Source organism: Alnus glutinosa, chromosome 2 (genome assembly GCF_958979055.1).
Source record: "Alnus glutinosa chromosome 2, dhAlnGlut1.1, whole genome shotgun sequence".
Classification (NCBI taxonomy): domain Eukaryota; kingdom Viridiplantae; phylum Streptophyta; class Magnoliopsida; order Fagales; family Betulaceae; genus Alnus; species Alnus glutinosa.
This window is the reverse complement of record NC_084887.1, coordinates 33,788,762-33,810,354: the sequence shown is the minus strand read 5'-3', so window position 1 is coordinate 33,810,354 and position 21,593 is coordinate 33,788,762. Positions and strand designations below refer to the sequence as shown.

The 21,593-nt window shown below is 39.2% G+C and overlaps 4 protein-coding genes across 4 annotated transcripts; 2 read left to right on the top strand and 2 right to left on the bottom strand.

Annotated features, from left to right (window-relative positions):
- Positions 1 to 2,526: 2,526 nt before the first annotated feature.
- Positions 2,527 to 5,177, top strand: LOC133860548 (uncharacterized). Its single transcript, XM_062296133.1, has 2 exons — positions 2,527 to 2,532; positions 3,504 to 5,177. The coding sequence occupies exons 1-2, from the start codon at positions 2,527 to 2,529 to the stop codon at positions 5,175 to 5,177; spliced, it is 1,680 nt and encodes a 559-aa protein (XP_062152117.1).
- Positions 5,178 to 9,455: 4,278 nt separating this feature from the next.
- LOC133859643 (EID1-like F-box protein 2) lies at positions 9,456 to 13,072 on the top strand. Its single transcript, XM_062295120.1, has 4 exons — positions 9,456 to 9,614; positions 9,723 to 9,779; positions 11,062 to 11,837; positions 12,735 to 13,072. The coding sequence occupies exons 1-3, from the start codon at positions 9,601 to 9,603 to the stop codon at positions 11,816 to 11,818; spliced, it is 828 nt and encodes a 275-aa protein (XP_062151104.1). The 5' UTR covers positions 9,456 to 9,600; the 3' UTR covers positions 11,819 to 11,837; positions 12,735 to 13,072.
- Positions 13,073 to 13,321: 249 nt separating this feature from the next.
- On the bottom strand, positions 13,322 to 15,745 carry LOC133860547 (cell division cycle protein 48 homolog). Its single transcript, XM_062296132.1, has one exon. The coding sequence runs from the start codon at positions 15,743 to 15,745 to the stop codon at positions 13,322 to 13,324; it is 2,424 nt and encodes an 807-aa protein (XP_062152116.1).
- Positions 15,746 to 17,523: 1,778 nt separating this feature from the next.
- On the bottom strand, positions 17,524 to 21,124 carry LOC133861769 (uncharacterized). Its single transcript, XM_062297572.1, has 4 exons — positions 20,978 to 21,124; positions 19,634 to 19,701; positions 17,923 to 18,406; positions 17,524 to 17,815 (listed from the first exon to the last, which is right to left on the bottom strand). Exons 1-4 carry the CDS (start codon positions 21,105 to 21,107, stop codon positions 17,643 to 17,645), a joined length of 855 nt encoding a protein of 284 aa, XP_062153556.1. The 5' UTR covers positions 21,108 to 21,124; the 3' UTR covers positions 17,524 to 17,642.
- Positions 21,125 to 21,593: the final 469 nt, after the last annotated feature.

Genomic DNA, 21,593 nt, shown 5'->3' with positions numbered 1-21,593 from the left:
TTGGAGATGTTATTTCTAGCACGAGTAACCATGGGATGAGAAGAAGTAGGTGGAACTAAAGGAGGAGTTGAAGAAGCTGAAAAATCAGCTGGAAGTGGGGAATCAGCAGAGCTGGAAGATGCTGAAGAGAGGGACTGCAGTGATGGAGAGTGCAGAGAGGGAGAGGAAATTGGAGAGGAGGGCTCTAGGACAGGTTGTGGGAGCTGTGATGCTGACTGTGGTAGGAGAATGGGCAGGGAGAGCTGTTGTCGAGTATTGCAAGAATTTGACTCAAGGGAGGATGAGGGAGGAGTATATGGAAAAGTAGATTCATTGAAAATAACATCTCTTGAGATGTAGAGGCGATTTGTGGGCAAGTGGAGACATTTGTAGCCTTTGTGAAGAGGACTATAGCCGAGGAATAAACAAGGGACAGAACGTGGCTGAAACTTGTTTGAATTATATGGACGTAAGTTGGGCCAACATAGACAACCAAAGGTGCGTAAGAAGGAATAATCCGGAGAACATTTGAAAAGTGTTTCAAATGGAGAATGATTTTGTAGAACTGTGGTAGGCATGCGATTGATTAGATAGCATGCAGTGGAAAAAGCATCATCCCAAAATTTGAAGGGTAAATGAGCATGAGAGAGGAGTGCTAGACCGGTTTCGACAATATGTCGATGTTTTCGTTCGATAGCACCATTTTGTTGGTGAGTATGTGGGCAAGACACACGATGCTGAATGCCAAGTTGCTTGAGTAGGTTATTGACAGGACGGTATTCACCACCCCAATCGGATTGAATTGCTTTTATTTTGGTCATAAAGAACCGTTCAACATATAATTTAAAAGTGCAGAAAACTGAAAGAACATCACTCTTTAAGGATATTGGATAAAGCCAAGTATATTTGCTATAAGCATCAAGAAAGGAAACATAATACTTAGCACCAGACCTAGAGCTAACTGGGGCTGGTCCCCATACATCAGTATAGATTAAATCAAGAGGACCATTCGCAGAACCGGAAGCTGAAGAAAAAGGGAGTTGCTTGCTCTTTGCACCAAGGCAGGCAGTGCAAACAGTGGAGTCATTTGGAGAAGCAACTGGAAGCTGAAAACGAGAAAGGACATGGCGGACAACCTTCAAGGTGGGATGGCCCAGCCGGGAGTGCCATTGAAAAGCAGAAACACGTTCACCCACCATGGCATGACGGGGATGTTTATTTGTGGGAAAAAATTGATAGAGTCCATGTTTATTCGGCCCGTGGAGGAGGAGTTTCCCCGTGCGACGGTCCTTTAAGAAAAAATGGGAAGGATGGAATTCAAAGAATGTATTAGTATCTTTGGTGAATTTCTGAACAGAGATGAGGTTCTTGGAAATTTGAGGAACATGCAGAATATCAAGGAGATCAAAATGAGAACTAGGAGTAGAGAGTCGAGTTGTACCAATGTGTTTGATTGGGAGCCCCTTACCATTGCCAATACGGATTTGATCGGAGCCCAAGTAGTCTTCAGCCTTGATATTCAAATTGGCGAGATCAGATGTCAGATGGTGTGTAGCGCCAGAATCTGGGTACCAGTTCTGATCAGTGCTGCTGGATGGGGCAGAAAGATAGGCCTGAGCCTGAGAAGGCTGTTCTCGAGTGTATGCCTCATTGAATCTATTGTAACAATCCAAGGCAATGTGACCATAGCGGTTGCATACCTGACATAAGGGTCGGTTGGAGGAGGATCCACGGCCAGATGAGGGTCCTCGGCCTCTGCCACGAAATGGCCTGGAAGTGCCAGAGAAGCCACGGCCAGAAGAATGATTACCGCGGGAACCACGCATGCCACGGTTTGAGTGTGGAGAAGAGTTGCCCCGGGAGGCAAAGTTTGCACCAGCAACAGAGAGATCAATAGAGGCTTGATGCTTCTCTAAGCGCATCTCATGAGAGAGGAGATGGCCGTAGATTTCATCCACAGAGAGTGGTTCGGCTCTGGTTGTAACAGAGGTTACAAACGGATCAAAGTCAGAGCCGAGTCCAGCTAGAAGAAAGGACACCTTCTCAAAGTCATTGAGAGGTTGACCTACGACAGCAAGAGCATCACACAACGTCTGAAATGTGTGGAAGTAATCAGCGATGGAGGAAGATCCTTTCTTAAGAGTCGCCAATTGATAATGCACCTGCATGGTGCGTGCCTTTGTCTGAGACGTAAAGAGGGTCTCCAAGGTCGTCCATGCGTCGCGGGAGGTGGCACAGCGAGTAACATGGGTCAGCATTTTTTCCGAAAGAGCTGAGTTAATAGCTCCGAGCAGCAGTTGATCTTGCATGCTCCAATGGAGGAAGGCCGGATTGGGAGAAGTGGTGGAGACACCATCTTTGGTGGATGTCACAGTGGGAGGAGGGCAGGGTGTGGAACCATCAACATAACCAAATATGTTGCCGCCTTTGAGGTGTGGAACGATCTGAGGCAGCCAGACCGGATAGTTATCATTGGTGAGTTTGATAGGATTAAAATTGGTGAAGGTCACCAACGAAGGTGGTTGTGGAGGTGGGCTAGAGGCAGACATGACCGTAACTTGGGAAGAGAAAAAAAAAAAAAAAGGAGAGAGAGGACGTGAGTCACTGTTGTGGCTCTGATACCATATAAAATATAAGGATTTGTGTTTGTGCTGCCTTACCGAATGTTGGTAGAGGCTGTTTGTATATATAGAGAAACTAGAACATAGTTACATGAGTTTAGGAGACTACAATTCTGATAGGAATGAAACACTACAATCTAATCTGAGTATTTGAATTCAAAATATTATCTTATCACTAGTTCCTATAATCTAGGTTTTATCTTTATCTTCATCTTGAGCGCGCATAGAATTAGGAACTTTATCTCGAGAAGACATATCTAGCTGAGGGGTAGATATGTCTTTAACACTTCCCAATCATGAGCCTCTCTAATAAAGCTCACGTTCTATTGAATGGACCAGCCCAAACTCTCCAAATTATCAGCCACTGACGCATCCTTCACCCGAGCAATGCCAAAGAGATCAGGAAACACTTCTTTCAGAATCGAATCTCCACACCACAAGTCATGCCAAAATCTAATCCTGCTCCCATCCCCCACCTCCAATCTAAGGAATTTGGAGAATTCTCCCAACCTTTCCTTATAAACTTCCACAACCCTACTCCAAACGCCCCAGCAACCTCTCGGGAGCACCACCCACCCCACAAACTTCCATACTTGGAGTCCACCGCGACTCTTCACCAAGCATCTCTATCCATGCCAAATCGCCATAACCATTTACCTAGCAATGCGCGATTGAACTGAACCAACTTCCTAAAGCCAAGCCCCCCATTCGAAATTGGAGTACAAACCTTCTCCCAACTCACCAAATGGTATTTAAAATCTTCACCCATTCCACCCCAAAGAAAATCGCGTTGCAACTTCTCAATGCGAGAAGCAACACTCACCGGTATAGGGAACAGAGACATGTAGTACGTAGGTAAGTTAGAGAGCGTACTCTTGATAAGGGTCACTCTCCCTCCCTTAGAGAGGTGGAGAAACTGTTCTTCCTCATTACCTCAGGGCTTCTACTGGTTCCTGTCATGATTTTTGTAAATATGGGAGGAAACATGCATTAGAAGCAAAGGCAAGAAGCCACATACTGAAGAGAGTTGTAAAAAAAACCCCTGACACAGAATATCTACTAGTCAGTGTAGATCTGCCAGGGAGGAAGAAGACGCCAGTGGTCAAGCTCAAACCGTCATCTGACTCCAAATCCCATGAGTCTGATATCCCTCAGACCATTAAGCAGGAAGTGCCAACACAATTACCTGTCAGCAAAAATCCGACAGAAAGTAAAGTTCTGGCGGAGAGGAGAAAGACATCAGGGGTCAAGTTTAAATCTTCCCCACATGCGAAAACCCGCACATATGATCCCCCGAAAACCATGAAGCGGGAAGTGTCATCATCTTCTGAAAAAGTGGAAGTTTCTTCGAAAAAAGGTTCATCAAAAGCTAAAAACTTGAACTTGTCTATGAAGCCGGAATCTTTGACAGTGAAGCCAATATCTTCTCCTAAATTTTCAGGAGGTGTAAGTAGCCTAAGAAAAGGTGATGTCAAAATTGGGAAGCGGGAAGTGTCATCATCTTCTGAAAAAGTGGAAGTTTATTCGAAAAAAGTTTTATCAAAAGCTAAAAATTTAAACTTGTCTATGAAGCATGCTACTTCTTTGAAGCCAGAATCTTTGACAGTGAAGCCAATATCTTCTCCTAAATTTTCAGGAGGTATAAGTAGCCTGAGAAAAAGTGATGTCCAAATTGGCAAGACGACTGGGACATCCAAAGTAGCTGTAAAGAAGGCCCTGCCTTCCCCAACAGCCTCATTTTCTTTGGAGTCTTCTGTCAATCGTGTTGCAGGATTAAATGAAAGAAAGCACAGGGATTTGAAAGCTGTGTCCCCTCTTATGAATAAGAACAAGATCCGAGAAGCTGAACCTAAGCAACTCAACAATGATGAGGTTGTGGAGAAAACCTTGTATGTCATCAAGATGGAAACTGAGAACAAAACTTTGGAATGTGATCAAAATGAAGGTTTTGCAATTGAATTGTCACCTGCTTTACCCTCATCTCCGAAGTCTTCATCCCTCCCAAATGCTCCTTCTTCTTCATCCTATGAAGAAGAATCTCAAGAGGAGTCTGAATGTATGATGAGTGAAGCAGAATATGACTCACTATCAGAAAACAATGTGGAAAACATAGAAGAAGCAGACTCCTCGGAAGAGGGATACAAAGGGAGGCCCACAAAGGCTGGGATGGTTTGTTCTGAAGATAAAAATTGCCAACCGTCGAAGTTAAAGTTCAGGAGGGGGAAGGTGGTTGATGTTCATTCTGTAAATAACAGTCCAAGGAGGCTCAAGTTTAGGCGAGGGAAACTGCTAGGCGAGGACCAAAATGTCAAGGCTGATACCCGAAGGAGAAGCTTTAAGAGGACAGAAGGAGTTGATGGTGACACGAACGGTTCCGAACCTGGTTCACAAAAAGTTGTTTTGAGACATCAAGATGTGCAGGGGAAGAATGCTCAGGGTTTGTTTAATAATGTGATTGAAGAAACGGCAAGTAAACTCGTTGAAACCCGGAAGAGCAAGGTTAAGGCCTTGGTCGGTGCTTTTGAAACTGTGATCTCCCTCCAAGACAAAAAACCTTCTGCAAACACTGTAACTTGAGTTAAAAAGGAACCTTTTATTCATTGACAATCCATTGGTTTCATAAAAGAGTGAGAGGAAAATAAATCTAGAGCTTGTAATGGAGAAGTGAGTAACAAGCTTATGGAGCTGCAGCAGTTCATAGAAGATTGCTACAGTTAACATTAGAGGGTCTGGGTGTAGAGTTAATGTGGAGAGTCTTGTGGTGTACTGACATGCTTCATATACATTTCTGAAGGGTATGCTGCTGCTTGCTTTCTTTTTGAATTTCATACCTAATGTGATCGATTTGTGCGTTGTGAATAAAATCTGTATAATCTCGACGTTATGTAGTTTGAGTGGGAAAATAAAAATCTATACAACTATGAGTCATTTAGTTTTATCTTCTTCCCTTTTTACTAAGAATTGAGTCTATTTGTAGTTTGTTAGGTGTTGCTTTTCCTCCTTCCAATACTATGACTAATCTAGTCTTTTAAGGTTACTTAATTTTTTCAAGATTGCTTCTTTTGGTGGTCATTTCCATTTGTTCAGCATTGGTCCAAATTTGTTCGGGCAGCATGTATTGTGCATGCTGTTGAGATTCCTAATTTACACGTGTGGCATCATCCCCTGTCCAGGATGCACCAGCTGGGAAGTTTTACTCTCTATAGACCATCGTTAGAGGATTTGAACTTCTCGTGCCCAAGCATCTAGCTCACTTTATTTGCACCAATCTCTCTCTCTCTCTCTCTCTCTCTCTCTCAAGTGGGTTTACAGCATCACGATGCTTATGTCCTAGTTAGGGTTTCATGAGTAGAAATGCAACAATATCCTCTCTTGCAGTGCCATTTGCATGAGTAAGACAATTTTCAATGCTGTTTGCGTAATCTCAGATTTTGAGTTCCCTGAAGTAAGTTTCAAGTGCCATAATTCATAGTCACAATTCCTTTTTCTTTTTCTGAATAAAAGGCACGGGTTGCCTCCGTGAGACTCGGGACATATCTGGGTATACTTTCTGATCAGTGGCTTCAATTTGTTTGAATGAGTTGTTTCTTTCACTCCTTTATGCATGACTTTTGAGATATGCTGTGAGGATGGAAACAGAGTTTGTTGATTTATTTTAGGTGAGAGGGTCTCTTATGACACAGCTTAAAATGGCAGGATATTTACAATTCTTGTTTTTTCCTTTAGCATATGCTGTGTGCTTTTCTTCCTTTTCTTTTTTCTTTCATTTCCTGAATATCCAATAGAAAACAAGAGTATAAGAAAAAGAAAATGTTATATTTTGAAAACTGTGTTGGTGGATGAACAAATGGGAGTGAGCTTATGCAGATCCATTGCATGATAAATCTATCAACTTTCCTGTATCCTTGGAATGTTGTAGTTTTGTCTACTATGAACTTGAAATTTTTTTAAGCATTTGTTAGTTCAAACCACTCTTTGCTTGACAGTAACATGTTACCAGTTCTGAGTTTTATTCTGTTTCTGTTGTTGATGTATCACTTTCCAAGTACTTACTGGATACTGGTACATCCTTCTAAGCTTTTCTCTCCTTTGTATATGTTAATGAATAATGATCTTCTTATCAAAGCCCTAGTCCTGATGGCAATTTTCATTCCTCATCTTAAATATTCTTCTAGTCTAAATTGATAATTCTTAAACAAGGGAGGAAACATGCTATTGAAGTAAAGACAAAGCTCGTCATTCCCCCCACCCCCCTCCCAAAAAAAAAAAAAACACTGCACTAAAAAAATAAATAAAGAAAAAGCTTAAATATATTTTTGGTCCATATCTTGTACTTTCCTGTTTTCTGTTTTAGTCCTTTCATCTATATTCTGTCCAAAAATTTAATGACCTGCCACGTCAAAGTCATTCGGTGTCCGCGACGTGCCTCCAATGTCATGCCAATATTACTTGAAAAAAATTAAATTAAATTAAAAAGAAGTATTTTTCTTTTTTCATTTTCATTTTTTTTTTAAAAAAAAAAAAAAGAAAAAAGAAAAAAAACAAAGACAATGGCAGGGGGAGATCATCCCTGCCGTCCCCCTCCAGGGGATCTTCTCCAGGGTGTCGGGGTGGGTGGACGGTTGGACTCTAAGTTTGATAGCATTCTTTTGTTCTTGGAAAATTTTAAACTCTCACAAGTACGATGATACAGTTTTTCTCCAGAATTTTTAAATTTAGGCCGTTAAATTGAAAATGTGCTTAGAGTATGCAAAAATCACATGCTTTTAAGGATAAATTTCAATTTAATAGACTGATTTAGAAGATTTTTCTCCCATCGAATATAGAGAAAAACTATTTCATAAGTTTGATTTTTTTGAGATGATTTATTTTTTAATTTGTTTCGTAGCTGTAAAATAACAGCTATAACTATAAGCCAAGGACTCAAGATGTACAGCATCCTTTACAAATTTCGTCTTTTCTGGTTCTCTCTTTACCTGGAATAAAAAAGGTTGATTCTTTTCTCTTTTTTTTTTTCTTTTTTTTTTTTAATTGCATCATTAGTCCATGTAATATGTCATAATTACAAATCACTCCCTATGATTTAAAAAATTTATAGATAGTCCTTGTGGTAAACTGTAATTACAAATCGATCCTGAAGTTAAATTCTATTACAAAAATTGATAGATTATGTTAAATGCCATGTCAGTGCTACATTAAACCAATAAAATGACGACACGTGTCCATTTGAATAAAAAATATAAATTTATTTAAAAAAAAATAAATAAACTTATTTAAAAATTTAACAAAAAAAACACAAAACGTAGCTTTTCACCGATTAGAATACTTCCAAATTATCTATCTGAATTTGAGAGAATTTGGACATGTGATTGTAAAATACCACTTGTAGAATTCACCTAACCAACTAAAAATTGGGCTACCCAACTACTATCCGGTCAAGTGGGTCTCATAAGTGGTCTCTCATAATCACTAGGTCAAATTCTCTCAAATTTAAACAAATAATTTGAAAAGATCATAATTTACTGTAACCAATAAAAAAGAATAAAAAAAAAAAAGAAGTAAAAAGAGTGAGAAGTCAAATATATAACAATAAAATTATATTTCTTTTCACATTGCACAGGATCAAGATGTGCAGTTTTTCGCACATCTTGTGGAGTGTGAAAGAAATATAGTAGCAAGGCCTTTTTTTTTTTTTTTTTTTTTTTTTTTTTTTTTTAACCGTAGTAGTAAAATGGCTTAAGAATATAAAATAGCTAATTAAGAGATAAACAATTATCTTTCGCATTGCAACAGGTTTTATTGTAATATATATATATATTTACCCCCTCTCTCTGTGTGTATGAAACAATTTTCTTTCAAAGATGGACCACCTTGTACAAAGCTTGGAGGCTTGACTCTTGAGTCCCCCAAAAAAACATTTATTAAAAAACAGTTGTTTTTTTTTTTTTTAAAAAAAAAAATTATTATTATTATTATTATTTTATGAAATAGACTAAAAAATTAGTTTCTTCCACTTTTTTTTTTTTTTTTTTTTTTTTTTTTTTTCAATTTCGTCCCCTCACTCAAAGTTTTGGTTCTCCCTTGAGCATTACTCATAAGAAATTACCTTTTTATCTTCCCAAATTAATGTGACTCTCAAATTGACAATTTTAATAATCACATTAATTTAAAAAGATAAAAAGATCACCCATAGCATTACTCAATTTAAAAATAATAATTAAAATTTTGAATCAGAATCCTCTCTATTTGAAGTGAAAGAGAGATAAATTATTTTATAGTCAAAATTAAATTTTAGAGAAGGTAAATACGTTGCCACGTCTATTAAAATTTTAAATAACGCAATATCATATACATAATTAAATACAATAAAATATGTTTTAAACCATAAAATTGTTTCTTATATATTTTGAAGTTGAAATTGGTGAGGATCCTATTCCACCATCTAATCTTAAAAAATACAAAAAAGCAATTAAAAATAAAAAAACAAATCTAATCAATCTTATAAGGTACGCTTTGTCTTAAAAAAAAACAACAGAGCGGATAATAGAAAAAAGAAAAGAAAATAAAATCTGTGGACAGGGTAGCCAATCAACATATGCCACTTACACGCAAAGAATCTTCTGCACAGAATTGACTTCTGAAAATGTATCTCTCAGGTCCCGACAAAACAATTTAAACTTCAACAGTAAAAACACTGGTCATCTTCTCCGAAAATGACCCCCCACTACACGAATGCCAGGTCAGACTCTAAATATCCGCCACCTAGCCAGTCATCCCAAACTTCCAATCGTGGCGCACTGCCATTCGTCTTTCCTCTAAAATCCCGACTACTTTGTCACTCATACTTTCCTTAGCAATATATTACATTTCTTCTTCGATGTGGAGGGCATGCCATTCCTCTCCTCAGACGCTCCCAGCCCTGCGTTTCGCTTGCAATGCCTCTCTGTAACTGTGTTTTTTAGTTTACGAAACTGCCCCTACCCATAAAGCAAATTTCCCGATGCTTCCTTGCGTGTAATTGTTTTTTTTTTTTTTTTCGCTTCGTTTCTCTTTTCTGGGTTTTCCTTTGCTTTTTTCTGTGGTTTGCTGACCCTAAGTCTCTGTTGAATTTCGTCTGCGCAGAGTTGGGGGTTTTCTAGGGTTTTGGGACTGCGCGGAATGGGGGATTCGTAAGCTCAGGTGAGAATTTGGGTCTTCGATTTCGTTTTAGTTACGATCTGGTCCACTCTCGGATTCATTGCATAGGTTTTGTTTTGGTTTTGTAAAGGTCTTGATTTTCGTTCTTCTTTTGTAGAATGGAGTCGAGAACTATTGTGGGTTTTCGTTGAAACTGATTTGCTGCTTAAATTTTTAGTTGATTTTGTGAAACAAGTTGTGTAAGTTTGATGTGGAGTGCATGCAGATCTGGAATTTTAGAATTGACTGGCATGCTTTGAGAAAAGTCAGTGAAATTTAGTTAATTTTCACGTGACTGAAAGTGATTTGATTATTGGCAATTAACATATGCCTTTTGCTTTAAATTGTTTGGATTTTGTTTAACGAGTTGCAACCGAATTCTATTCGAAATGTATAGCTACCCATATCATTATACTAGTTCAGCCTTTCTTCTTTTGATAACCCACGTTTGGGCTCTTGAAAATAACGTAATTGGTGGGCTTTGTGGAATTTGAAGAATTTTCAGGTGGGTCCTAATTCTACTAAGATGTTGAATTGTTACATTTTACTTACTGAATCATTGCTTACGCAAGTAGAAGAAGTAATATATGTGCGAGTTAAGTGAATGTCATTGCACTATATTGCTTAAAAACCCTTTTAAGCTCTCATATGCCATAGTAATCGGACTTTGATGGACTTTCTGTTTTAGATCTAAATTTTATTGCTTAGTTGGGAATACTTCATTGTACAAATTGAAGTGTTTATGGACTGCAATTTATGTCGACATGGATATTGAGGTGATTTTTTTTCGTGTATATTGGAGAAGTTTCTAAGGTAGTGGAATAATAGCCATATGGAAAAAGTGACACCAATAGTGTACCAGGGAAATGTACACTACTTTTGTAGATACAGGCAATATTTTCCATTTCTTTTGTTTTTGTGCACTTGACAAGGGGATGAGGAAATTGCATTTGTGTATGTATCGACTTTGAAGCTTTTGAATCAGCTTTCTTGAATAGCACGTTTTACTTGCATTTCAGCATACTAAGAATGGCCTCTTGATCTAATTACGTTTTCTGTGGTTGAGATGTGACTGCTGGAACTATGCTCTTGCCTTTTAACTCTAGTGTTCGAAATTTTGTTATTCTACTGGAATTCCTCCATCAAGATCATGATTTTTTATTTTGCTTCTTGTCTGTAGTGCCTGGATGAAAACTTAGCCACCAAATGTCATCAGTTTGAACTTTAACTAAGAGAATTTTTTTTCTTGGTATGTTTGACAAGGATTTATGATATTTGTTAATAGGTGGCTGACAATGATTCTAACAAAGCAGTATCGATGCATACACTCAGCAAGCTGTCGATGCACAAAAGGCCATCTAAGCGAAGATGTGATATTCCTAGTATTTCAACATTTGAACTGGAACCCTAAGCTAATTGCTACTCTGTCCTGTGTATGCAAGTGGTTTGATGATCTTGCAAAGAGAGTACTATGGAAGGAGTTTTGCCGAACAAGAGCACCAAAGATGATGCTTGATCTGCAATCTAGTGGGAGTCACAATGTTGATGGGAACTGGAGAGCACTGGGGAAACTACTTATTTACTGTTCAGGATGTAAGAAAGGTGGCCTGTTCAATAGCATTCAAATCCCAGGCCATTTTGTTTATAGGACCCGGTTCTCTAGGACCTCAGGGAAGAGTTTTCTTTTGCCACAATGCAGAACAGATGTTTTATATGTGTCTGACCCTTGTGAACATCTTGATCAAGGGGAAGAGGGGGATGTGGGATTCTTCCGTGGAGTTTTCAAGTCGTTCTCAATGTCAAAGGTGCGGAAGATGCTAATCAAAAGGGGGGCCCAGCTTCATCCAACAGAGGTGTGCCCTTATTGTAAGGCAAAGTTGTGGAACATGCTGCAGGCTCAGATGATACCACAAAGTGCCAGCTGCAGGTTGGGTGCTTATGAGGATTGCATTGAGTATTATGTGTGTCTCAATGGACATATGCTTGGGATCTGCACCCTCTTACCTTTGTCTGATTCAGAAGAGGCATCTGAGTTGGAGTGATAGTTGGAATGAAACTCAGGTATCCTCTTGCACCAAGTATTTCCATGTTCTGTTAGAACTTTGGGAAGATCATGGAAGTGATTTTTTTAGCAGCACATCCACATCAATAAGCTTACTTTGCACTTTGCAGCAATATCAATATTTAACCATTCTGAGCACATTTTTAGTCATCTATAGAATTATACCAGACTTTCCCAACCCTGCTTGGCCAACTTTCACGTAGGCGTGTGTTCTTCATGGAGGCTAGGCAAGTTGCATGGGTTTTTATGTGCTTAAGTAAGCTTTATGTGTGTATACTAACTGTATAACTAGGTAGTTGTGAGATCAGGAACAACAGCTCAGACCGTATTGACTTGAAATTTTGGTTTTGGGCATCAAGTATGTTGAATTCCAATAATGATATTTTTACGCATCACTTAGTCTCTGAATAGCTACTCTATTAGTTTAAGACACAGCACCTTCGATGACAAATACTGCCTTGATTTAAAGTTAATCATAGCTTATGCTTATGTATGTTTGTCTTACCCTTCCTCTGTTGTCAATTTTGAGTATTGCAATTATGCTAACCTCTTATTGGAAGCAAAATTTATGTCTAAAACATGTCAAAGTTTATCCAGAATTTTTTTTTTTTTGTTTCTTTTTTTGTTCTTTTTTTTTTGTTTTCGTTCGTTTTTTTTTTTTTTTTTTTTTTTTTTTTTTTTTAATTTACTTAGTCAGTTTTACTTGAAAGGAATCATGTAGCCAACCCCAATTAGTTTGGATTAAGACAGCAGAGTTGAGTACTAGACTTCTATACTCCTTTGCTGCTGCTGTTTCTATCATATATGTGATATTAGGTAGTTTTTGTGCTTTCTATCATATCTGTGAAAGGGTTATTGGTTAATATTCTAACAAGACATATCCTTTCCTTGGACAGATTTCTAATCATTGAGCATAAAGTTGGGAAGGTAAAACATGTGATGAGCCTTTTGTTCAACTTATTTGGTGGAAGTTGGAACCAGAACATCGCAATATCATATGGACTTTCGAGTCTGCTGCTTCAGTCTGGCCTGGCCTTGCCAAATTTTTCCCATCGAAAGGCCAAAAACAGCTGCTAACCTTTTAAATCGTCCATTACATAAAATGTTAATGTGGAAACCATGTAATACCCGTGTACTGTACATTTATGTTCGATCCGTATATGTATTTGCAGGGCAGATTGGTTTGTGCGCAATAATCTATACACACTGGTTTATGATAAACTAGTTGCTTTAATTGCTTTCTTGATTTTCTCTACACCCTGCCTTAAAAGAATAGGAGTCATTTCATGGTTTGTAGAATCATTAAAATTAATGATCGTATAAACCTTGGAACTCATAACTCAACACTAGACAATCTATTATGCCGAATACACTTTTTATTTTTTTTAAAGGATGCCGAATACACATAATGGAATTGGAATGTTCTCAGGCAAAAATGGGGAAAAATCAGCAAAACTCAACAAATCTTGAAAAGCCCGAGGCTCTACTTATTATATTCGTTCAAAATAATATCAGAAACAACTGGCTTGACTAGCCCATTACATGGTTCTATTAGAGAAAACTTAAAATCAGACCCTAAGCCCCTGGGGCTGGAATGATGCAAGGTTCTTGCAAAGGCTTGGTACTTGCGGATGTCCGCCTCACTAACACTCCTCCTGGCGTACTTGAGCGACTCCTCAAAGTGAGCTGCCTTGATCTCCGACACTCCATTATCAGCAACCTCCTCTTCCATAGCTTCAGGGTTTCTTCTTCTTCTCTCCAAATCCTTCTCTATGTCCTCTCTTATAGCATACTTGCAAGCCCTCTGGCATATTTCCGTGATGTCAGCCCCACTGAAGCCTTGTGTAAACTTGGCAAGAGCTGCAAGGTCAACTTCTTTGGATATGGGTGATTTTCTCAGACAGGCTTTAAAAATCTGACGCCGCGAACTCTCATCCGGCAGTGGGATGTAAATCAACTGATCAAGACGCCCTGGCCGGAGAAGTGCCGGGTCAATTATATCAGGCCTGTTTGTAGCCCCAATAACAAAGATAGTTTTCTTGGATGATAACCCATCCATCTCAGTCAATATTTGGTTCAGAACCCTATCAGCAGCACCGCCAGCATCTCCCACACCGCTCCCTCTCTGAATGGCAATGGAGTCGAGTTCATCAAAGAACAGGACACATGGTGCTGACTGGCGGGCCTTGTCAAAAACATCCCTAACGTTGGCCTCACTCTCTCCAAACCACATGGTAAGTAGCTCAGGACCCTTAATACTAATGAAATTGGCTTGGCACTCGTTCGCAATAGCTTTGGCCAGCAGAGTTTTTCCACAACCAGGAGGGCCGTAGAAGAGAACTCCTCTGGAAGGAGACATGCCAAACTTTTCAAACTTTTCCGGATGCTCCACCGGGTATTGAACCGTCTCTTGGAGCTCCCTCTTGACGCTCTCAAGGCCACCAACGTCTTCCCAGCTCACATGGGGCACTTCCACAACTGTTTCGCGCAAAGCAGAAGCAACGCTGTTTCCAAGAGCCACTTTGAAGTGCTCGTTTGTGATAGCCATGGAGTTGAGAACCTCGGCATCAATCGTTTCATCCTGATCCATATCAATCAAGTCCATCTTCTCTCTAATACATTGCAGCGCAGCCTCGGTGCAAAGAGCTGCAAGATCAGCACCAACGTGCCCATGAGTCTCCTTTGCTACTTTCTCCAGCTCCACATCTTCCGAAAGCTTCATGTTCCTGGTACGCACCCGAAGAATCTCAAGACGACCGACCTCATCCGGAACACCAATGTCAATCTCTCTATCAAACCTCCCGAACCTTCTCAGCGCCGGGTCAATGCTGTTTGGTCGATTCGTAGCGCCAATAACAATGACATGTGCGCGAGAGTTGAGCCCATCCATGAGTGTCAGCAGCTGGGAAACAATCCTCCTCTCCACCTCCCCGTTAGTCTTATCACGCTTGGGAGCAATGGAGTCAATCTCGTCTATAAACACAATGGAAGGAGCATTCTTCTCCGCCTCCGCAAACGCTTTCCGCAGATTGCTTTCGCTCTCTCCAGCCATCTTCGACATGATCTCCGGCCCATTGATACAGAGAAAGAAAGCACCGGTTTCATTAGCAATAGCCCTTGCAATCAGGGTCTTCCCGGTGCCGGGAGGCCCGTAAAGCAGAATTCCTTTGGGGGGCTTCACACCAATAGTCTTGAAAATCTGGGGATGCCTGAGAGGCAACTCGACCAGCTCTCTTATTTGCGCTAGTTGTTTCCTAACGCCGCCAACATCTTCATATCCAACCTCGTATAAGATTCTCTCCTCGTCCTCTCTCTTCACAGGCTCTCCTTGACAGTAGATTTCCGTGTCAGGCGCAACCAAGCAGCATGGTCCAGGGTCCGTCTCCATGACCTTGAACTCCGAGCTCCTCATTCCGCCTCTCACAACAAACAAATCGCCTTTCCTCAGCGGCCGAAACGAGCCTTCAAAGTAAGGCCTTAAATAGGCGTCGAAGAGGTTCCCGGTGAGCCCTTCGACGGAGTCGTCGAGGGGAAGAACGTGCACTTTCTTGCCGTCGTAAACGTTCGGGCATTCGTGGACGGAGACCATGTCGGCGATCCTGACTCTGAGGTTGGACCTGATGACCTTGTTCATGCGGACCCTCGACTTGTCGCATGCCGAGTCCGCAACGACAACGCAGACGGTGTCCCTCCGAAGTTTGCCCCTGATCAAGACCATATCGCCGTTGAAGACGTTGAGGCTTTCCAAGGTTTCTGGGTGGAGTGCGACGACCGAGTTGTCGCCGTCCTGCATGTCGTCCACGGCCAGCCTGTTCGGAGTTTTCTTGGGCTTGAACATGGCGGCGCAAGTTTTCTCGTCTCTTTTCCTTTTGCGAGAACTCATGGACTCCTCTGGGTCAGTTTTCATGGTGATCGGATTCTAAACAAAGACGCAAAGAAACAGAAAGAAGAAGAAGAAGAGCAAGAAAGAGCAAGAACAAGAGCGTGCAGTAAATTAATTTGGCATCTGATGTGAGGTATTTATATACAGGTGATTTTTCGGACACTTTTACCTTTTCCTAAAGGGATAAGGAAAACTCTACGGTAAAACTTGGAATTTTTTTTTCTTTACAATTCCTTGGGAGGAAAGGAAAACGAAGTCGGTAAAGGAAACACGAACAACAATTAGCGTGAATTTTCCTATTTTTATTTACTTCTGAGAGCGTTTTGATCAGTGATTACCACCTCCTGCCTGGATATCTATTCTTTTATTTTTTAATTTTTTTAATTTTTTTTTTAATTACCCTTGCTCCTTGTTATTGGGCAGGGCGCCCAGCTCCCCAGCCTGAGCAAGTTGCTCAAGTAAGAAGGAGAACTTCTGCTCGGGCTGGGGCTTCTCTTTCACTACTCTACAATTTTTCATACCTTCCTCATTGAGCAAGGAATTGTAGGAAATCCAAATCCGACAATTCCACCTTAAATTGGATTTTTTTTTTTAAAGGCAAAATCAGTAATAAAGATCTCAATCGTCGTCGAATATCTCTCTTTTTGTACGTCTAGTCACCTCTCCCTGTTATGATTCTCAAGTATTTTTTGTTGTTGCAGTAGGTGTTGCTTTAGGCAGAGCTATCTTGAGACTACCCTTTCAAACCACAGATTTTGGCGGCCTTTTTCTTGGCTAGTGACAAGAATCCAATAGGTTAAGCCTTATATTTGGCCTATTAGTAGTAGATCTTAAGATTTTATTGCAATGTATTGGAATTTTTTTGGGTTGCCCTACTCATCTTTTTTGCTTTTCTTTCATGTACTAAAATCCCTTTTCCCTTTTCCTTGTATTTGCTAGAAAAAAAAAAAGAAAAAGCTATCCAAATTTATCTTAAAGATCTCTAATAAGTAGGCTGCTTATTCAAAAATATTAACTACAAACTTCAAATACTAAGTAAGCAATATTTCCTTTTTTATTATGTGATTTGGAAGGCAGACAATGATAATTCTTTCATATCTTAAATAATATTTTGATTTTTTTTTTTTTTTTTGTTGACTTTCTTAGAAGGACAAATTTCCTACAAATTAATTTGTAAGAAACTCCTACAAACCAGTATTTAAAAGCGACATGCATTCTTTAAGCTATTAAAAAAGCACGAGAAAAACACATGCTATTAAGAAAAACATATAATTCTCACATGCTAAGGGACATGTCACTTTTAATGGTTGGTTTGCAAGAAATTTGTGTCCTTAAAACAATAGTTGATTATAAGAAAAGGCAAAAACATTTGTTACACACACTCCAAAAATTGCTGACATTTGCCACATGCATTTCGGCACGTGTACGGACACTGTACACGTGTTGATCAGGTTGCCACATGTAAATCGCCACGCGTGCGACTCGTGTCAGACCTGGAAGTCACTAACTGCACATTTTGACACGTGTATCTTAATACACGTGTCAGATTAGACACATGTATTGTAATACACGTGTATTACAATACACGTGTCCAACTGTCAGACACGTGTATTTCAATACACGTGTGTATTTTGTGTTTTTTTAAAAAAAAAAAATTCCAAATTATATTTTTTATTTAATTAAATAAAATAAAAAATACAATTTGAATTTTTTTTTCAATTTAGTTTTGTTATTGTCTTTTTAAATTTGTTTGGGTTAATTAATTTTTTTTAAAAAAAAATATACTTATTTCCGACCACAAATAACGCAATATTTATTTTACCCAAAAATATCACAAAATCAAATTACATAAACCAATAATTAATAACGTATTTGTTAACTATGCAAATCTTTACAAACAAAAAATAATTACACAAAATATCTACAAATCCGAAGGGCGTCCCTGCGAAGCACGAGGTACCGTCCCAGACGTGTTCTCGCCAACCGGCGATTGCTGCACAAGGGATGGTATAGCGGGCGAAGGTGTAGCGACAGGGGAGTGCTGGCTTAGCCGTCGTCCAATAGGCGACAACGTACCAACCGTTATCGCATTACCTGCAAATAATATAGACAATTAAAGTATATAATATTACTTGCAAAATTAAAGGGGTAATGAAAACAAATTGAAATTAATTTTGTCCTATACACAATATAAATCATACCTGCAGATGCACTACTAACTAACGACGTACTACCTACGTTTGCAGGTGAAGACTGAGCACCAAGACATGGTTGTGATATTCCCATTGAGGACATGAAGACATCGAACTGTTGCATGCGTTGCTCCATGGCGTCGAATTGTTGCATGCGTTGCTCCATGGCGTCGAATTGTTGCATGCGCTGCTCCAACGTGTCATTCCTCTCTCGTACAGCCCGTAGCTCCGCTTGAATTTTTTTCATCTTCCGGGCATGTTCGGCCCAATCCCGAGACGTGCCCTCAGATGGTCTCCCCTGTGAGCGAGGCCTGTATGAGAAATATGTCCCCCGAACAGGTGTAACGTTCGGCCCAACCTGCCGAACCCTCCCCGCGTACTCAGGCCTCCCAACCACCTGTTTGTACGCGTCGTTAGGTGCCCAACGCACCGTGTCTGCTGAGACGCTCTGCGTGGCGGCTGGATCACTGGATAAACTCTGCATCATCCTCTCCTGTACGTCGTCAACATGAAATACTCATATACTGAATAATGACATATCACACACATAATTTAGAAATATTAGTAAATTAGATCAGTAGCATACTCATAAGACCCGTGTATCTTATGTGTATATGCTATGTACACCATAATTTCACAAATTTATATAGTTAATAAGATGAGTTTTTTTTTTTTTTTTTTTTTTTTTTTTTAAATGAACACAAAACTAATTTTATTTTTTTTAATATATATTTGGAAAAAAAATAACAGTTGGCCACGTGTAGGTAGACGCGTGTATTTTATATATGTGTCCAATTGGGGTGTTTATACAACTAGCCACGCTGTCAAAAAGATACGTGACTAATTGGACGCATGTCTACAGTAACCGGTACTATAGACACACGTCCAATTGTAGGGTTTTTTGTAGTGACGCTACTCACCAGTCATATTCATTATATATATATATATATATATATATATATATTTTCCACTTTTCAATATGAAAATAAAAGGTAACATTGTAAAGTTGAAATATATAAACGAGAATTTATATGCTACTGATTTTTCTAAAAATTTGTGCATTTTCAACGGGAGAAGATAATAATTAGAATATAATCTTCTTTTTTTCTTGAAAGCATGGGAGGTGGGTCGCGGGATACCGACCACCTCCTTAAGATGGGGGTTCCCTGCAAGCCGCTTCCGCGGGGTTGAGCGTGGATCACCTTAGAACCCAACCACCACCTACAGAGGGGATTTTTCCCACCGTCACCCCACCCTCCTTTCTTGTTTTAGGAAATATGTTGATATGGAAAAGACGCACACGTAACAACGTTTTATAATCTTTGGTTTTTTTGTACAAGTGAAAAACAGGCCTAATGGCAGGTGAACGAAAGAACTAATCTTATAAACTCCAAAAAGCCCAAAGAGCCAACCTTATCATTTTCTAAAACCCCGAAGAGTGTTTTAATAATAATGAAAACCATATAGACCATGTTTGAATATAACCAGTATGCAGAGAGGATTCATAAGTGGAGCATGGCTTCACCTTTGCCTTTTGACTTAAGAAGGTTTATATTTCCGACCCAAAAGATAAGTTGGTATTAGGGAAACTCAAAAGCATCAAAATTGACCAAAACTGAAAAACAAGAAATACGAACAAAGATCACAATGAACTGCATGCATGATACTGCGATCCACTTAAGTATAAACAAGGATAAAAAGTATATTCATAGGATCATACATCCTGCAAAAGCTCTGTTTCTTCTGCTTCAAAGTCCATACCTGCAATGCTCATCCGGCCGATGTTAACTGCATAATTTAGTTCTCAAATAAGGGACGACAGGCATTTTAATTTTCAAGATATAAAATTTTGACATTAAATCACAGTATAAAAGAGCTGTACATAATGAACAGAAGCTTTAGTCTACTGCTATTAGAAGTATACTGTTGTGGCCCTGTGAAACCAAAGGAAAGGCAACTGAAGGAAAAGCTCAAGCTCAAGCTGGCGATATGGTGTTGTTGCTGACCCGCTGAGTATAGGATAAAGGATGCGCAGTAAAATTTGTTCTAATTCTGAAACTATGGGGACATGCTACTACTGCAATTATTCTTGCAATTCTGATCCTAGAAAAATAATGCGCTCCAAATATGACTTAAAAATCATTGCAGTGACCTGCATAGTAAAATCCTTTTTTTTTTTTTTTAATAGGTAATCAGAGAAATTATATAAAAAGCGTAAAGGTGCCCCTAAGCATATAGGAGGTATACAAAAGAACACCAAAACAGGAAAGAGGAAGAAAAAGGAAAAAACCCGCAAACCCCAAAAACATGAGGAAACCCAAACACCCCAACAGGAACCAACCCAAACCTGCATAGTAGAATCCTATAGGTTGCACCCAAACAATATCCTAAATCAAGTTTCATGTCTAGCTTCAGGGAATTTAATTGTCATAGTAATCAACATATGATGTCTGCTTCCTTCGGAAAAGTCAAAATGAGTTGATTTTAAGAATTTCAACTGAGTTGCATTTTTAGCATAGCCACTCTTACAAAGGCTATTGTCTTTTTGCTAACATGAAAAATAAGATAAAAGAAAACACAAGGGAGAAATTCATTTTAGTCTGAGAAACAATTCAGATGTCATTTTAAAGGATGAAGTTGAAATCTGGCAAGCATTGATATATATAGGCAAGCCAAAACCGTCCTAGTAGCTATAAGAAGTTAATTTTTCCCTATATTCTCTTCTAAACATCCCTTATGCAATTATATTTACCTAATCTATCTTTCTGTTCCAAAATGGTCAAAAGCATAGTGGCTAGAAGCCTAGAAGTTCACATTACTTAGGAGTCTCACACATGCTAGTCGTGCACTGCACAAATGACTGAAGTTAGAGTGGACAATAAAAACCAACACACTACGAGTTGATAACAATATTTAAACAGCTGTGTGTCAAGAAACCAAGCAGGTAGGAGAGCCTAGACCATTGCCTAGATAACAGAATCTTTTCCATACAAGTTATAAAACAGAGATTCAGAGAGAGAGAGAGAGAGAGAGAGAGAGAGGAAAAAAAGACTGCATCACATACCAATAGCGTTTAGTCCAGCTAATTTAGGCATAAACTGCCTGATATGATCTTCTGCTGCTTTCTCAGCTTTCAGTGTCTCACACACAAAAGAAACAAAAATCTTGTTCTTCCTTTCCCTTTGCTCAACCATGCCCACAACATCCTTCTCCCACCTGCCTCCACATAAACATGAGCATGGAAAGGGATTAGTTATTCACATGCAATTATGATCCATGTTAACGAAGTAAGAGATGCAATGAAAAGAGAAGAGGACTTGGGATTTATTATTAAAGATAGAATTTTTTTTTTTTTTTTTGATAAGTTAAAGATGGAATTTTAAATGATTTCAAACTTTTTTTTTTTTTGATAAGTAATGATAGTTTTATTGAAAGCGTAAGGCGCCCCTACGTACACTAGAAGTATACAACAGGAAACACCTAACTAGAAAGCGAAAAAGAAGCAAGAAATTCAGCAAAGCTGATAGATAAAGGGTACAAATAAGCCATCGACCAGACATACAAGGTATGGAGAAACAACTCTAGCACCTCCTCTAGGGAGCTCTCTAGATTCTCAAAACACCTAAGGTTTCTTTCTCTCCAAATACACCAAAAAAGGCAAATAGGCACCATCTTCCAAG

Excerpts from the sequence above, each read along its gene's own strand:
- LOC133860547 (XM_062296132.1), bottom strand. The coding sequence starts at position 15,745 with ATGAAAACTGACCCAGAGGAGTCCATGAGTTCTCGCAAAAGGAAAAGA.
- LOC133859643 (XM_062295120.1), top strand. Across the intron at positions 9,780-11,061 it reads TGGGGGATTCGTAAGCTCAG|GTGGCTGACAATGATTCTAA; the intron begins GTGAGAATTTGG and ends ATTTGTTAATAG.
- LOC133861769 (XM_062297572.1), bottom strand. The coding sequence starts at position 21,107 with ATGGTTGAGCAAAGGGAAAGGAAGAACAAGATTTTTGTTTCTTTTGTG. Across the intron at positions 19,702-20,977 it reads AGCTGGACTAAACGCTATTG|TTAACATCGGCCGGATGAGC; the intron begins GTATGTGATGCA and ends TAAATTATGCAG. Across the intron at positions 17,816-17,922 it reads AGTTAGTAGTGCATCTGCAG|GTAATGCGATAACGGTTGGT; the intron begins GTATGATTTATA and ends TATTATTTGCAG.